Source organism: Oncorhynchus masou, chromosome 8 (assembly GCF_036934945.1).
Source record: "Oncorhynchus masou masou isolate Uvic2021 chromosome 8, UVic_Omas_1.1, whole genome shotgun sequence".
NCBI classification, from domain to species: Eukaryota; Metazoa; Chordata; class Actinopteri; order Salmoniformes; family Salmonidae; genus Oncorhynchus; species Oncorhynchus masou.
In genome coordinates, this window is record NC_088219.1 from 42027593 (window position 1) to 42045596 (window position 18004).

The 18004-nt window shown below is 45.7% G+C and overlaps 1 protein-coding gene across 6 annotated transcripts in view; it reads right to left on the minus strand.

Annotated features, from left to right (window-relative positions):
- Positions 1–810: 810 nt before the first annotated feature.
- The window catches only part of LOC135544679 (dual specificity testis-specific protein kinase 2-like), a 32193-nt gene continuing 14999 nt past the window's right edge, over positions 811–18004 (minus strand). For 2 of the 6 annotated variants that reach the window (XM_064972479.1, XM_064972475.1), the window contains 8 exons: positions 13159–13355; positions 8550–8671; positions 8375–8423; positions 7898–8047; positions 3354–3530; positions 3136–3219; positions 2167–2300; positions 811–1936 (listed from right to left, as the gene is read on the minus strand). In XM_064972479.1, the coding sequence (XP_064828551.1) occupies positions 1846–1936; positions 2167–2300; positions 3136–3219; positions 3354–3530; positions 7898–8047; positions 8375–8423; positions 8550–8671; positions 13159–13341 (990 nt within the window). In that variant the 5' untranslated portion in view covers positions 13342–13355 and the 3' untranslated portion in view covers positions 811–1845. Of the gene's footprint in view, positions 1937–2166; positions 2301–3135; positions 3220–3353; positions 3531–7897; positions 8048–8374; positions 8424–8549; positions 8672–13158; positions 13356–16529; positions 16591–16896; positions 17870–18004 lie in introns of those variants that run through there. The other 4 variants (XM_064972478.1, XM_064972477.1, XM_064972476.1 and 1 more) reach the window with 4 other exon arrangements.

The following is an 18004-nucleotide window of genomic DNA, read 5'->3' on the forward strand; positions in this document are numbered from 1 at the left end:
CTTAGGGTCGTTGTCCTGTTGGAAGGTGAACCATTGCTCCGTTCATCTTTGCCTCTCTCCTGACTAGTCTCCTAGTCCCTGCCACTGAAAGAAATGCCCACAGCATGATGCCAGGTTTCCTCCAGATGTGACGCTTGGCATTCAGGCCAAAGAGTTCAATCTTGGTTTCATCAGTCCAGAGAATCTTTTTTCTCATGGTCTGAGAGTCTTTAGGTGCAATTTGGCAAACTCCAAGTGGGCTGTCATGTGCCTTTTACTGAGGAGTGGTTTATGTCTGGCCACTCTACCATAAAGGCCTGATTGGTGGAGAGCTGCAGAGATGTAAATAAGGCAATAACATTTCTAAAAACCTGTTTCCGCTTTATCATTATGGGGTATTGTGATGTCATTATGGGGTATTGTGATGTCATTATGGGGTATTGTGATGTCATTATGGGGTATTATGTGTAGATTGATGCAGAAATATTTATTTAATTCATTTTAGAATACGGCTGTAATGTCATCAAATGTGGAAAAAGTCAAGGGGTCTGACTACTTTCCGAAGGCACTGGATCAATCCTCTGGAGTAAGCAACAGGAGAATCACCTTTAGTTTCCCCTGTTGCAGTAAAAGAAAAAGGAAATATGAGAATTGCAGAATGATCTCCAAGCCCATTTTCTGAGTGAATAACCACATATTGTTTTGAATTATTCAACAGATTGGTTTTAGCCAGACACCAACTAAAGACCTTAAGCTGATGAGGCTAATGAGCAAAATTGTGTAAATCTTTTTTCATCCATGGAAAGTCCAGTTCAATTAAATACACACAAGTCAATTCATGCATTTTATTACAATGCTTCAAATTTGTGACAAGTAAGCAAGATCCCAATTTCCCATAGCAACTAAAATCACAAAATATAAACAGAGTATTGTATGGATTTGATGTGGAAAACAAAATGTATCCCCACGAAAAGGGTGAAGCAAAATCGTTATTGTACAAGACAAGACATAAAGGCATTTCATATAAACTGATACACAACTGCAGTTAAAGTCTTGCTGAGGTTGGTGTTTCATTGAGTTTAGTATTATCTCATTCACATCCTGAGAGGGAGGGATAGTCCTCTTTCCTCTGCCTACTTAACCCCGGTACTGAACACCACGGGACACCAACCCTTACCTAACACCTGCCAACTCTGTTCGTCAACAACAGAAAATATGTGACATCACAAACGAGAAAGGATGAGCGAAAGAAAGAGTGTAGCTTGGTCCTCACCCACACAATGGCCCAATTCAGCCATCCTATTGACTTCAGCCACATACTGTAACAGTCAGTTCTAGTGCAAAGTCATCCTGACTCAGTGTAATCGTAACTCCTGTTAGCTCCCCTGCTGCAGTCCACCAGCGGCCATTCCCTCACTGCCAAATGACATCATTCAGATGACTAGTTGGACAGAGAGAGGAATTTCATTTTGCGTGCGTCGCCACGTGGCTGATGAAAGAGAGGAGGAGCCTATGATGATAGGAGAGGAGGAGCCTATGATGATAGGAGGCAGCTTTGAAAGAGAAGAGAGAGTGGACAAATCCTCATGCACTCTTTACAATCAAAGGCTTCTACATCCTTAACTTCAAGTGGAAAATACAATAATATCATACAATTTAAGAGCCGGGGGGGGTCATCCGGTTCTGTTTCAGAGAGTCACACAGAGTCAGCAGGGAGAGCTGCACTGGGAGCCCTGCATGTGTTACTGTAAAGCGGTCCTGAAGTATACCGTGTCTCTGTTGTATAAGACTTTGGAGTAGCTGCCTGCTGCAGTCCACATGATCCTGGAGGGGTTTGGGGGTCCACCCCACACCCTCACCCCGTGGTCAGGTCTGAGTCGGGGGGTTCCAGGCTCTCAGCGATGTCCTCCAACTCGTCCAGCAGCTCTGAGAAGGAGGGTCTCCGAAACGCATCCATCTGAGCCACAAGACAACAAGCGTTAGCTTCTGCAGTCTTTCTCACACTCTTGTCATTGAGGTGGATTCTAATTACCATGTTCAGATGCTGTCAAAGTGCATTCTAGCGCTACGCACAGAAACACAGACGGTGCGCCTTTTAAATGGAATTTTCCAGACGATCACGGAGATCGCCTTCATGATAAAAGCTGCGGATATTGGCTCAAACTTAAATCACTTTAAAAGGGACACCTAAATAATTGGTCGGTCCCCTCCCCTCCCCTCCAGTCCACACTGACCAGACAGCAGTTGGCTGACAGCTCCAGGATGTGTCGTGGACAGCCCTGCACCATCTTACTGAAGGCCTCCATGTCTAGACCATAGTCCTGCAGAGAGAACCAACACGATGTCGAATGCATTGTACACCATTTGTACAACATGTGTGTGTATGGGGCCATAGATTATCACTAAGTAGTTACAGGTTAGAGAGCTAGATCAGATAACCAATGTCATGGCAAACAAGGTAAGTTATGAGACCACAACTATTGCTGTGGGCTACTGTTCACCCCACGTTTGATATTCTGCCGAATTTGCAGAACAAGTACTGTGACTAACACCTTGCGGTCCTCCCACTTCCAATGACAAATGTCACAAAACATAACACATTTAAGTGAAACCTCAACGAGCACATTAAAGTCTCTCTCTACTCCCGGTTTCGACAGACAGGGACAATGTCACTGTCACTAATGGTGCTATCAAGTCACTAGACTTGTGGATGTGTGTGTGGATGTGTTCAACTATACTTGTGGGGACCACAGGAAGAGTTAACAAACCAACATTTGACCAACTGGGGACATTTTGTTGGTCCCCACAATGTCAAATGCTACTTCTGGGGGGGTTAAGGTTCGAGTGAATGTTAGAATTAGGCTTAAGGTTCGTTTTAGGGTTTTCGAACTAGGGTTAGGGTTAGGTTTTTGTGTTCATGTTAGGGTACAGGTTGTGTTTAAGGGTTAAGGAAGTGTGTGTGGTTGTGCGCCAGTGTATTCGTGTGTTTTGTGTTCATGTTAGGGTACAGGTTGTGTTTAAGGGTTAAGGAAGTGTGTGTGGTTGTGCGCCAGTGTATTCGTGTGTTTTGTGTTCATGTTAGGGTACAGGTTGTGTTTAAGGGTTAAGGAAGTGTGTGTGGTTGTGCGCCAGTGTATTTGTGTGTTTTGTGTTCACCCGTGTTCTGGGAAGGATCTCAGGATCTGCTGGGATCCGGCCTAGAATCTCACACAGCATGATCCCAAAAGAGAATACGTCCACCTGGAGAAAAAGCAGTTATCTTGTTTACTCAAGTCCTACTTCCATTATTACTACATGTGTTAAATGAAGGTTAAATAGACAGTAAAAAGCAGTGTACTAAACTGGGATGCAGAGAGTGTGTGTAGGCTACCAACCTTGCGGTCGTAGGGTTCCCCTCGGAGCATCTCGGGGGCCATCCAGAAGGCAGATCCCACCAGAGACATCTTCCTCTCGGGGTCGTTGACTGGCAGTTCCATCATCACCTCTCTGGCCAGACCAAAGTCTGTCACCACCGCCTCCCTGCCCCGATACGTCTCCCGGATCAGACAGTTCTGAACACACAAATGTTCAGACAACAGTTTAAATATATATATATATACATACAGTATGTGACAAAATATGCAAGTATAGTGTAGAGAATCATTCTCTAGAATTAACCTGGTGTACAGAACCGAAAGTAAAAAAGAGACACAAAAACGGGAAGCATAAAAATAGAGCACACTGCTTCCAATGAGAATGACAGATCTATAACTCACATTTCTACGTGAATTTTCTCGGGTCGCCCAAAAAGTTGCAGCTTGAAACGTACCGTAGATATTCATAGAGCCGGTGTTCACGAGAAACACAATCATTGTAAGTCATACAGTAGTCACACCGCAGTGCAACATCTTGACCACAAGAGGTCAGTGTGACACTTCTACATCCACACAACAAGGCAACATAAACATCATCCATTCAATAAACGTCTCTTTGCATTTGAGCCTGGAGGTAGCAACCTAATTCCATAGAAAGTGTGTGTGTGTGTCTCTACATGATAGGAAACATCTCTTTATTCAGTGTTGAGTGCTGACAGGTATGAATTATCACTGTACTGGAGGTCAAACCACAAGATTCTCAAATGTACAAAGAGGCACAGGGACAGAGAATAGAACACAGTCATAACATTGGATACAACTGTCAAAACACACTTAAGATTACTGATCTGCATATGGCTCCTGCATTAAACAGTGGCCATATGAAACCAGCTGGTTTAGCAGGCTGCCTCATAATCCGGTCTGAAAGTCCCTTCACCAGCCATCCTCTCTGAACAGTGAATTAATGAGATGTGACCAAGGTGGCCATTTTGTTGTCCCGATACTAGTGATGACAGAGCGGAACAGTAACGTTCAACCAATACGTCTGTGACAGTGATTTAGACTGTATCCGTATGTAGACCTATGGGTCAGTGGCTAGACAGAGATGATCCGTGTCTGTGTTATATAAAACAGAGGATAGAGATCTCCATAACCTCTGTCCCTGATGCTGGTGACTTGGCTGGTCCTAGTTAGAGCAATGCAGGGCGTTTCCTGACACACCGTGGGCCTGGAGTGACACAGCAATGGGAGGATCACAACCAAACAGCCCGTCGTTATCTCATCACTGATGTGTTTTACCACTGTGGTGGACAAATAATGAGAAAGGGAGTGTGTGTGCGTGCTTTGTATATAAACAACCCGCCTTTCAACCCGTTCACATACAGGGTTATCTCGGAGATGGAATTACACCCAGCCCTTCTTACTGGCACTATAAACTAGAGTCCTGTCCAGGGGGTGTACTTGTGCCTCATGGTGCCTCACGCTACAGAAACAGGAGACAGGCTCCTGCCCTTTGGGCTGTTTTGGCCTGGACAAGGCTTACTGACTGACTGACTAACGGTATAATGTGCATGTGCAGGAGTTGGGCCTGTCTGGCAGCATCCCTATAATGAAGTAGAAATAGTTTCCATCTGAGAAAGGCTTGTTCTTATCCTTTCACATAGTTGTCCAGTGGAACTAAAGCTGCCAGTGAAGAACGTAGACCCTGGAGCCTGGCGTGTGCTCTGTATACAGTGAAACAGTGAAAGGCTGCTGGAGGTCAAATCGGCATTAGGTCAGGTCCCTATCGGGAGGGTTTGTGTAGGGGGGGCAGATAGAATGGTTGTCTAAGGCGGCTGGAGGTCAAATCGGCATTAGGTCAGGTCCCTATCGGGAGGGTTTGTGTAGGGGGGGGGGGGACAGATAGAATGGATGTCTAAGGCGGCTGGAGGTCAAATCGGCATTAGGTCAGGTCCCTATCGGGAGGGTTTGTGTAGGGGGGGGCAGATAGAATGGATGTCTAAGGCGGCTGGAGGTCAAATCGGCATTAGGTCAGGTCCCTATCGGGAGGGTTTGTGTAGGGGGGGGGGACAGATAGAATGGATGTCTAAGGCGGCTGGAGGTCAAATCGGCATTAGGTCAGGTCCCTATCAGGAGGGTTTGTGTAGGGGGGGGACAGATAGAATGGATGTCTAAGGCGGCTGGAGGTCAAATCGGCATTAGGTCAGGTCCCTATCGGGAGGGTTTGTGTAGGGGGGACAGATAGAATGGATGTCTAAGGCGGCTGGAGGTCAAATCGGCATTAGGTCAGGTCCCTATCGGGAGGGTTTGTGTAGGGGGGGGACAGATAGAATGGATGTCTAAGGCGGCTGGAGGTCAAATGGCATTAGGTCAGGTCCCTATCGGGAGGGTTTGTGTAGGGGGGACAGATAGAATGGATGTCTAAGGCGGCTGGAGGTCAAATCGGCATTAGGTCAGGTCCCTATCGGGAGGGTTTGTGTAGGGGGGGGACAGATAGAATGGATGTCTAAGGCGGCTGGAGGTCAAATCGGCATTAGGTCAGGTCCCTATCGGGAGGGTTTGTGTAGGGGGGCAGATAGAATGGATGTCTAAGGCGGCTGGAGGTCAAATCGGCATTAGGTCAGGTCCCTATCGGGAGGGTTTGTGTAGGGGGGGGGGGGCAGATAGAATGGATGTCTAAGGCGGCTGGAGATCAAATCGGCATTAGGTCAGGTCCCTATCGGGAGGGTTTGTGTAGGGGGGACAGATAGAATGGATGTCTAAGGCGGCTGGAGGTCAAATCGGCATTAGGTCAGGTCCCTATCGGGAGGGTTTGTGTAGGGGGGCAGATAGAATGGATGTCTAAGGGGGCTGGAGGTCAAATCGGCATTAGGTCAGGTCCCTATCGGGAGGGTTTGTGTAGGGGGGGACAGATAGAATGGTTGTCTAAGGCGGCTGGAGGTCAAATCGGCATTAGGTCAGGTCCCTATCGAGAGGGTTTGTGTAGGGGGGCAGATAGAATGGATGTCTAAGGCGGCTGGAGGTCAAATCGGCATTAGGTCAGGTCCCTATCGGGAGGGTTTGTGTAGGGGGGGGACAGATAGAATGGATGTCTAAGGCGGCTGGAGGTCAAATCGGCATTAGGTCAGGTCCCTATCGGGAGGGTTTGTGTAGGGGGGACAGATAGAATGGATGTCTAAGGCGGCTGGAGGTCAAATCGGCATTAGGTCAGGTCCCTATCGGGAGGGTTTGTGTAGGGGGGCAGATAGAATGGATGTCTAAGGCGGCTGGAGGTCAAATCGGCATTAGGTCAGGTCCCTATCGGGAGGGTTTGTGTAGGGGGGGGCAGATAGAATGGATGTCTAAGGCGGCTGGAGATCAAATCGGCATTAGGTCAGGTCCCTATCAGGAGGGTTTGGGTAGGGGGGGGGACAGATAGAATGGATGTCTAAGGCGGCTGGAGATCAAATCGGCATTAGGTCAGGTCCCTATCGAGAGGGTTTGTGTAGGGGGGGCAGATAGAATGGATGTCTAAGGGGGCTGGAGATCAAATCGGCATTAGGTCAGGTCCCTATCAGGAGGGTTTGTGCAGGGGGGGGGCAGATAGAATGGATGTCTAAGGCGGCTGGAGGTCAAATCGGAATTAGGTCAAGTCCCTATCAGGAGGGTTTGTGTAGGGGGGGGCAGATAGAATGGATGTCTAAGGGGGCTGGAGGTCAAATCGGCATTAGGTCAGGTCCCTATCGGGAGAGTTTGTGTAGGGGGGGGCAGATAGAATGGATGTCTAAGGGGGCTGGAGGTCAAATCGGCATTAGGTCAGGTCCCTATCGGGAGGGTTTGTGTAGGGGGGGGCAGATAGAATGGATGTCTAAGGGGGCTGGAGGTCAAATCGGCATTAGGTCAGGTCCCTATCGGGAGGGTTTGTGTAGGGGGGGGGGCAGATAGAATGGATGTCTAAGGGGGCTGGAGGTCAAATCGGCATTAGGTCAGGTCTGGACAAGGCTTACTGACTGACTGACTAACGGTATAATGTGCATGTGCAGGAGTTGGGCCTGTCTGGCAGCATCCCTATAATGAAGTAGAAATAGTTTCCATCTGAGAAAGGCTTGTTCTTATCCTTTCACATAGTTGTCCAGTGGAACTAAAGCTGCCAGTGAAGAACATAGACCCTGGTGCCTTGCGTGTGCGCTGTATACAGTGAAACAGTGAAAGGCTGCTGGAGGTCAAATCGGCATTAGGTCAGGTCCCTATCGGGAGGGTTTGTGAAGGGGGCGGGGGGCAGATAGACATCCATTCTAAGGCGACTCCACGGCTACGTGCTTGAGGAAATAGTCGGCGGACCCCAGTTATCTGACTGACAGATCAAGATATAATCAGAAACATTTAATTTACTTGTCCTTGATACCTTCAGGCAACTTCCAACTGAGACATGGGGAAAAAATGACGTCACATGAAAGTGACGTGCTTTTTTAATTATTTTGGAGCCCAGATTGCATTGGTAAGGTACTTGGCTCTGGCACCACTGTAGTTATCTGTCCAGACGTGACCCGAGCCCGACCGTGGTGTTTCTGTGTGTGTGTGTGTACCTTGGAGTTGAGGTCTCTGTGGTAGATGTTCTTGTAGTGCAGGTAGGTCATGCCTCTGCTGATGTCACATGCCAGATCCACCTTCTCCCTCCAACACAGAGACACGTCCTCCTGGGCCAAGAGGTCCTCCAGACATCCCCCACTCACATACTGACAGCACAGAGAGAGGCTGCGTAAGACCCATAGATATCCTATATCCAAGCGTTATACATATACAAACAACTACTGACTACTGCCAGGTGCACAAAATACAGAGGATGGAATGTGCCGTTGAGATCCTTTTACATGTTTCTATGTGATATACCATATAGGTCGTGTTTCTAGGAGTTTTACACAGGCTCTACCTCTACTACCTCTACTACCAGTCTCTTTCCTTCCAACACTGCTACTATGGTGAGATGCACACATGTACTGAGAGGAAAACACATCTGCTATCTGTGATCATCAACACGATCGCAAACATACTGACAATCTTACCTCCAGGATTGGATACAGCTTATCCTCCCGCAGGCAGATTCCAAGATACCTAGGAAGAATCAGAAAACAGATGATAATAATGGTTAGCATTAGTATCACAATGTCAAGCTGTTTTTGCAACAACTACACATCTTCCTCTAAAAACAGGCATTTGTCATGTTGGACAGGGACCGACCGGACAATGTTGGGGTGTGAGAGCTTCTGCAGTAGACTGATCTCTCGCACGATGCTGTCCTGGTCCACGTCGTTCTTATAGATCTTGACCACCATCACTTTTCTTGTGGTACAGTGTGACACCTAGACAACAGAGGGCGATATAGTGTATTTCTACAGTGCCGTCCTTGCTCAGGGTTGATTGACAACAGTTGGCGCGATCTCACTGTTCTGCATTTGTACAAGCTGTAAACGAGGCTGGATCTCTATGAACTGGAGTGAACGAGAAACACAGTGAATCGCTTCTTGTATACCAACACAACACAAAAGCTAAAAATAGAACAACTTAAGCAACAGCCTTAACTTCCTGGGGTGATTAAAGTTTACTGCATCCTATTGTCTCCCTGTAAGGCAATACTGGTTCAGTGGTACACCATGTTGCCTCCACAGTAGCATCCTCTGCCTGCATCCCAAAAGGCACTCTATTCCCTATGTAGTGCACTACTTTAGACCGGTGCACTACATAGGGAATAGGGTGAAATTTGGGATTCAGCCTTTGACTGTTTGGCACAGGTTCTAGGAACCATCCATGGCTGACTGACTGCAAACTAATTACGCTCTTATCAGGACTGGGCTTTATGTCGCCATATCAAATCAAATACCATTTTATTTGTCACGTGCCAAATACAACAGGAGTACCTTACAGTGAAATGCTTACTTACAAGCCCTTAACCAACAATGCTGTTAAGAAAAGAATAAGTGTTAAGAAAGTATTAACTAAATAAACTGAAGTAAACAATAAATAAACAAAAATAAAAATGAAAATAGAAAACGGGGTACCGGTACAGAGTCAGTCGAGGGGGTTGAGGTAATATGTACATGTAGGTAGAGTTAAAGTGACTATGCATAGATAACAGAGAGTAGCAGCATAGTAAATATCGAAGGGGGGTGGTCCAAGAAGCCATTTAGTTAGCTGTTCAGGAGCCTTATGGCTTGGGGGTAGAAGCTGTTAACTTCTTCGAGTATCTGTATATAATATATATATATATATATCCCATTTAGCAGACGCTTTTGTCCAAAGCGACTTACAAGTCGGCTGGGGCCACTACTTTTTTACATATGGGTGGCCCCAGCGGGAATCGAACCCACGACGCTTGGCGTTGCAAGCGCCATGCTCTACCGACTGAGCCACACAGGACCCATATGGGCAGAAAGCTTAAATTCTTGTTAATCTAACTGTACTGTCCAATTTACAGTAGCTATTACAGTGAAATAATACCATGCTATTGTTTGAGGAAAGTGCACAATTTTGAACAGTTATTAATAAACAAATTAGGCACATTTGGGCAGTCTTGATACAACATTTTGAACATAAATACAATGGTTCATTGGATCAGACTAAAACTTTGCACATACACTGCTGTCATCTAGTGGCCTAAATCTAATTTGCACCTGGGCTGGAATAATACATTATGGCCTTTCTCTTGCATTTCAAAGACAGTGCAAAAAAAAAAATACAAAAGAACGGTTGGTTTTTTCTTCGTATTATCTTTTACCAGATCTATTGTGTTATATTCTACTACATTCCTTTCACATTTCCACAAACTCCAGAGTGTTTCCTTTCAAATGGTGCCAGGAACATGAAAACCCTTGCAGTTAGATTTGTCATTTTAGGTCAAATTGAAAAAAAAGGAGCAGATCCTTAGATTAAGAAACCTTTTGGACCGAGACTTGGCGCTCCGGTACCGGTTGCTGTGCGATAGCAGAGAGAAAAGTCGATGACTAGGGTGGCTGGAGTCTTTGGAGAGTTCCTCTGACACCGTCGGGTATAGAGGTGTGGACTGAGCACACACCCCTGAGGGGCTCCTGTGTTGAGGATCGGCGTGGCAGATGTGTTGTTACCTAACCTTACCACATGGGGGCGACCCATCAGAAAGTCCAGGATCCAGTTGCCGAGGGAGGTGTTTAGTCCCAGGATCCTTAGCTTAGTGATGAGCTTTGAGGGCACTATGGTGTTGAATGCTGAGCTGTAGTCAATGAATAGCATTCTCACATAGGTGATCCTTTTGTCCAGATGGGAAAGGGCAGTGTGGAGTGCAACAGAGATTACATCATCTGTGGATCTGTTTGGGCGGTATGCAAATTGGAGTGGGTCTAGGGTTTCTGGGATAATGGTGTTGATGTGAGCAATGACCAGCCTTTGAAAGCACTTCATGTCTATAGACGTGAGTGCTACGGGTCGGTAGTCATTTAGGCATGTTACCTTGGTGTTCTTGGGCACAGGGACTATGGTGGTCTGCTTGAAACATGTTGATATTACAGACTTGGTCAGGGACAGGTTGAAAATGTCAGTGATGCCACTTGCCAGTTGGTCAGCGCATGCTCAGAATAATCAGTCTGAATGTTGACCTGTTTACAGGTCTTCTCACATTGGCTACGGAGAGCATGATCACACAGTCGTCCCGAACAGCTGGTGTTCTCATGCATGCTTCAGTGTTGCTTGCCTTGAAGCGCACATAGAAGTCATTTAGCTCGTCTGGTAGGCTCGTGTCACTGGGAAATTCATGGCTGTGCTTCCCTTTGTAGTCCGTAATAGTTTGCAAGCCCTGCCACATCCGACGAGTGTCGGAGCTGGTGTAGAAGGATTCAATCTTAGTCCTGTATTGACGCTTTGCTTGTTTGATGGTTCGTCGGGGGGCATAGCGGGATTTATTATACACGTCCGGGTTAGAGTCCTGCTCCTTGAAAGCATCAACTCTACCCTTTAGCTCAGTGCGGATGTTGCCTGTAATCCATGACTTCTGGTTGGGGTACTGTATGGGCGACATACAGTCCATCATCGATGGACTTATTGATGAAGCCAGTGACTGATGTGGTGTACTCATCAATGCCATCGAAAGAATCCCTGAACATGTTCCAGTCTGTCCTAGCAAAACAGTCCTGTAGCTTAGCATCTGTATCATCTGACCACTTCCGTATTGAGAGAGTCACTGGTACTTCCTGTTTCAGTTTTAGCTTGTAAGCAGGAATCGGGATGATAGAGTTATGGTCAGATTTACCAAATGGAGGGTGAGGGAGAGCTTTGTCCGCATCTCTGTGTGTGGAGTAAAGGTGGTCGAGAGTTTTTTGTCCCTCAGTTTGCACATTTAACATGCTGGTAAAAATGTAAGTTTCCCTGCATTAAAGTCTCCGGCCACTAGGAGCGCCACCTTGGTGAGCATTTTTTTCCTTCTTATGGCCTTATACAGCTTGTTGAGTGCGGTCTTCATGCCAGAAACAGTTTGTGGTGGTAACTAGACAGCTATGAGAAAATATAGATGAACTCTCTCGGTATACAGTGTGGTCTACAGCTTATCATGAGAAACTCTACCTCAGGCGAGCAAAACCTAGAGACTAAATTACATGTTGTGCTACAGCTGACAAATAGACACAGACCACCACCCCACTGTTCTATCTTGCCGATGCACGGAAAACCCAGCCAGCTGTATGTTATCCGTGTCGTCATTCAGCCACGACTCGTGAAACATAAGATGCAGTAGTACAGTTTTTAATGTCCTGTTGGTAGGATAGTCTCGATCGGAGCTCATCCAGATTAATATGCAATGACTGCATGCTGGCTAATAGGACTGATGGTATAGACGGGTTACCCACTCGCTGTCTGATTCATACAAGGCACCCCGACCTACGACCCCTATATCTCCGTCTCTTCTTCATGAGAATGATGGGGATCTGGGCCTTGTCCTGTGTTTGAAGTAAATCCCTTGTGTCCGACTCGTTAAAGACAAAATCTATGTCCAGTATGAGGTGAGTACTCACTGTTCTGATATCCAAAAGCTATTTTCGGTCATAAGAGACCGTGGCAGAAACACTATGTACAAAATAAGTTACAAACGACACGCTAAAAAACACGCACAACAGCTCAATTGGTTAGGGGACCGTAGAACGGCAGCCATCTCCTCCGGCGCCTTCATCTCTGATCCTTATCTGAGCATCTGGGAGTTCCAGCTCAAGACAAAACACGCAAACAATAGCAGGAAAGCCACGGTGGCCCTGCTACAATTGTGACCTGACATGGCCTCCAAGGAAAAGGACTAGGAGTGTTGAAGACGCTGCCAGTGTTCAGTCATGATCATTTAAACGTTGTTCACTTGACTCTGCAGACAGTACCTTACACCGAGACAGTATTACTTAAACTGTGTTCCTTTGTCTCGTGGGAATATGAATGCAGAGAAGAACATGTTTGCAGTGTATCTACTTGGGCATGTTGTGTCTGATGCTCTGAGGGGTGTTTAAGGGATCAGCATAATGTTGTCAGTTTTGACACTGGAGTTGGCGGTAGACTAAATGTAGGTTGCTCTTTGTATGGGACTGTATTGTATGTACAGTATGTACTCTGTTAAATATGTTGTGGTACACTCATCTGGATGTGTGCCATATAAAGCTTGATGCCACTTTTGAAATATGCTGATTGAATGAGGGAATTGTAACTGAAACAAACATAGTAATTAAATCATAGACTTTAATTAGAGGGTGTGTGGAAGGTCAATTCTGTTTTGCTCTATCTTCCGCGCACACAAGGGTACGCATACATTTCCCCCCCCCGGCCATTTCCAAAATGAACAGGTTCGTACCTTGTACACCGTGGAGAAGAAGCCACTCCCAATCAGCTCGGCGCTGAAGTCTTCCCAGAATTCCAGCTTGCGGACGGCGGTGCGTAGCTTTTGCCATCGGTCCACCTGGCTGTAGGTGTCTGCTGCCTCTCCGAGCAGTGTGGGGCTGCTGGGTTCAGGGGTCACCTCCACCTCACACCTCATCCTAGGCAGCTCGTCTGGTGAGGCACGGGGCCACAGGGTCAGACACTTAGTCTCACTCACTAACCATAGCCCAGTGATAAAGCCATCAGAGGCTCTAGAAATGTCTCTGCGCTCTCCATCAACCCAATTTAGACATCTTGGAGGCAAACACTCGAAACTAGTAAACAGAAAAAAGCTTCTGAAAAAGAAAATAGATTTCATCTTTAAGTGGGAGCGCTTTGAAAGATAAATATACTCAGTAAAATGCAAATGAAACAGATTCAGAGGAAAGGGAGAACTGTTTGGTGAAACACATTCTGAGACGAGAACATAATTTGCACAGAAAATATATTTTGAATGCATTAGAATTCATTCCAAATAACTTTGCAATTTCCATCTAAGAACACCAGTGATTTGACTTGTATCTTCAAGACTGATACAACTTGTAGTCTAACTGCCGAGTATAAGCCAATATGGTACTTCTGTGAGAAATCTAGTTTCAGAGGTAATTTGTCAAGGTAATCTACTATTGGCTGACCTAACTGTGTCAGGTTTAACACCCAGTTGGAGATGCACACTCGCAGTTTAGATTGATTATTCTTTGCTTTTGCGGTGTGTAACCTAAAACTACAAACCGATACGTCAGTAGAGGTCTATGACACCATCACAACAGCATATGTCATTGGTGCATTCAGCTCCAAGACAGAAAACACAAGGTTAAAGCCTTGGGTTACTGTATGTGACACCTGCTCAAGGCCAAACAACCTCCTGCTTGTTGTCTCCTCACTGAGAGAGGCTTGTTCACACAGATATAATCAGACAAGCTTCTCATAGCTTCTGCAATGGTGCAGAGTTGAAAATGGTAAATGCTAAATATTTTCATCGCGATGATCAGATAAGGTAGGTGTGACTGTAGTGGGAAAGTACGCATGGTGACATAGTTGTAATCAAATTAGTTTTATGGGTAGAACATTGTTTGTAAAAGGAGCCATGAGAAACTAGATTCTTAATTGTTTACAAATCCTTTAGGGTCAGTTTAGCGCACTTGTAAAAACTGTTCTAAATGTTTCCCATTTGCAAGTGCAGGAACGTCTTTAATGAAAAGTCTTCAATCACAAGTGACAAGTGGCCACAATATAGCTGCAGTTATCTCTTTTCGGTTTCCGGCAACATCTGATGTTGTCACTTTGACATGGAGTGGATTGGATGAGGAAATCACCCTTGAGGCAGATAGTTCAGCCTTGATGTGACAGACCGAGTTAAACATGACTTCCCAGACTGCCAAGTTCCCTAAAGTGAAGTGACAGATTTCTCCCTTCATCCAAAGGTCCCTCTTTATCCGCAGCAAAAACAGAACACGCTTTCTATTTTCTTCCCGGGGGCCTTGAGAGGGCTTATTTTTGCCCCATTCCCACTCTTTTCCAACATATCTGACACCATAAAAAGACAGATATCGGTCGAGCCCCAGTTGGAATGTCACGGTTGGGTAAGAAAGTGGAATGACGATGGTATCTTTGCAGGAAAGACGCCACGGCACATTTCCAGTTCGGCCGCCGTGGCCGTGTGCCCTGAGAAAGCCAGTGAACTCTGACCGACCGCCAGGCTACACACAGGTCACCAGTGGAGGCTGCTGAGGGGAGGACGGGCTCTGGGTAATGTCTGGAGCGGAGCAGATGGAATGGCATCACATAGAAACCATTTGTCTGATACCCTTCCACTAAAACCGCACCAGCCATTACCCAGAGCCCGTCCTCTCCTATTAAGGTGCAGGTCACATACAGGCCCCTGTATTACACCTCCCTGCTATGTGTAAACACAGGCCACTGGCACGACAAGGCCTCTGAGACAGGGACTTCAACTGAAAGGTCAGAGAGTCTTGCAAACAAAGTCAGGCCAAGAGTTCAGTACTCCAAGGAATGTCATAATCCACAATCACACAGTCATGGCCCCCTGGGCACACTCTGGTTCAATCAATGTCGTTTCAACATTACCAATGTATTGTCTAATCAAATATAACGTTCAACATCATTTCAGCCACCCAATATACTGCATATTGAATACAGTTCAGGGTGAAAAAGTAGAATTTCTAAGTAGAAGTTTCTATGCAATTTCAATGTATACATACTTCTGATGATTACTATGAAATTACCTTGATGTAACAAGCACAAAACGCAACATGTAAAGTGCTGGTCCCATGAGTCTAAATAAAAGACCCAAAAAATGTTCCTTATGCACAAATATATTATCTCTCTCATCAGATTTTGTTCAGAAATTTGTTGACATTCCTGTTAATGAGCATTTTATTCTTTATCAAGATAATCCATCTGCCTGACAGGTGTGGTATATCAAGAAGCTGATTAAACAGCATGATCACTACACAGGTGCACCTTGTGCTGGGGGAAATAAAAGGCCACTCTAAAATGTGCAGTTTTGTCACCAACACAATGCCAATGCCATTGAGGGAGCGTGCAATTGGCATGCTGACTGCAGGAATGTCCACTAGAGGTATTGCTAGAGAATTGAATGTTCATTGCTCTACCATAAACTGAATAGTATTTATGTTTGTAATAAAGCCCTTTTGTGGGGATAAACTCATTCTGATTGGTTGGGCCTGGCTCCTCAGTGTATTTAACCATCTACCAATAGGTGTCCGTCTTTGCGAGGCATTGGATAACTGACCTGGTCTTTGTGGTGGAATCTGTGTCTGAAATGCACTGCTTGACTGAGGGACCTTACAGATAATTGTATGTGAAAATCATCTTAAACACTATTATTGCACCCAGAGTGAGTCCATGCAACTTATTATGTAACTTGTTAAGCACATTTTTACTCCTGAACTTATTTAGGCTTTCCACAACAAAGGGGTTGAATACTTATTGACTCAAGACATTTCATACTTTTTTATTCATTTGTAAGCATTTCTGAAAACATCGTTCCATTTTGACATTACGGGGTATTATGTGTAGGCCAGTGACACATTCTACATGTAATGTATGTTAAAATCAGGCTGTAACACAACGCAATGTGGAAACAGTGACAGCATGTGAATACTTTCTGAAGGCGCTGTATGTGTTGGGATGGATAGGGGTTTGGAGATGTCATGTCCATAGGCTTTGACAGTCTTTACCAAACTGGGTCAAAACACCTTACACAACCTGCATCACGAACCTCTAACATGCAAATAAAGTGGATTATTAAAGGTAACAAACCAATCACTTGTTGACTGTCCTTGTTGATTGTTCTTTGTTGACTTTCAATGAAGGATTCTACCTTTAAAAACAAGAAAATATTTGTCTTGAGAGACTAGTCATGACTTGTTGAATGGATGAGAGAGAGATTGGGAAAGCGAGAGCACGGGAAAGCGAGAGCACGGGAAAGCGAGAGCACAAAGAGTCTGTGCACATTTGTGTGTGTGTGTGTGTGTGTGTGTATGTGCCGCAGGCCCATTGTGTACAAGACAATATTATTTAATCAACCACAGATGACCGTCACCATTAAAAAGCCACGGCTCAACCCTCAGCCATCTACGACGCGGGGACTTGCCAGTAATGGCTTTCTTTCTTTCTTTTAACCAACCTTTTACAGCAAAGGCTCAATCCAAACTCCCATCCGAGCAGCCTCCACTCCACTCTGCACAGCCATCAGTCCAATGAGTCCATCAGTCCACCCCCTGGCTCTCTCTGCAACCCCGGGCATCCTGACACATCCTCTCACACAATCTGCTTACCGGCCGCCCCACCACAGTGGCACAAAGCCATAATAAAAACCATACCAGACAGATGATTGACAATGAAATACTAAGGAGAGTGGAACAACCTCCTCTCACTCAGCGACTAAGCTAAACAAGGCGTAATGTAGTGTCAGGCAGACCGGGCAGGAGGACATGTTAGATAACTTACATAAAGGCTAAAGCCCTAATATGGGAATCATAATCAGCCCATTTAGGTCCCACAAGGGATTGAGGGGTTAAGAGGTTCACATAGAGAGATAGATCTGAAATCCTTTACCCCACACTTCCTGTCTCATGTCAACTGAAGATCAAATCCTGTTATCTCTTGTCAGATTTGTGAAACGATGAGCTTCTGCTCATATCTGCATCCAGAGCCCGTTGATTTCCTTCATTCCAGCATCAGCCTTTCAGCACTATGGGATATGTGCATCGTGCATATTTCACTGCACACAGTCAACATCTAGGCTAATGTTTCCTTTCCGCACCCATCTTTTGCTTTGTAATATATTGCTTTCTAACAACAAATGGTGTACAGTACAGTGTAGTACAGTATGATAGCAACACAAACAGGCAATTATCCGGTGAAATATTAACTTTCTGCTTCCATGAGCTATCACCTATTGTACATGACACACACAGAGAAACCTGCTTGGCTGGTCCCTTACCGTAGCACATTTATTCTCTTGTAGGACTGAAACTGTTCTGCACTTCCTCCTCACATTCTCTCCCACTAAAACTCTCAAAGCAGGAGAGTGGGCAGAAAGGCCTTCCTCGTGCGTGTGTGTGTGTGTGTGTGTGTGTGTGTGTGTGTGTGTGTGTGTGTGTGTGTGTGTGTGTGTGTGTGTGTGTGTGTGTGTGTGTGTGTGTGTGTGTGTGTGTGTGTGTGTGTGTGTGTGTGTGTGTGTGTGTGTGTGTGTGTGTGTGTGTGTGTGTGTGTGTGTGTGTGTGTGTGTG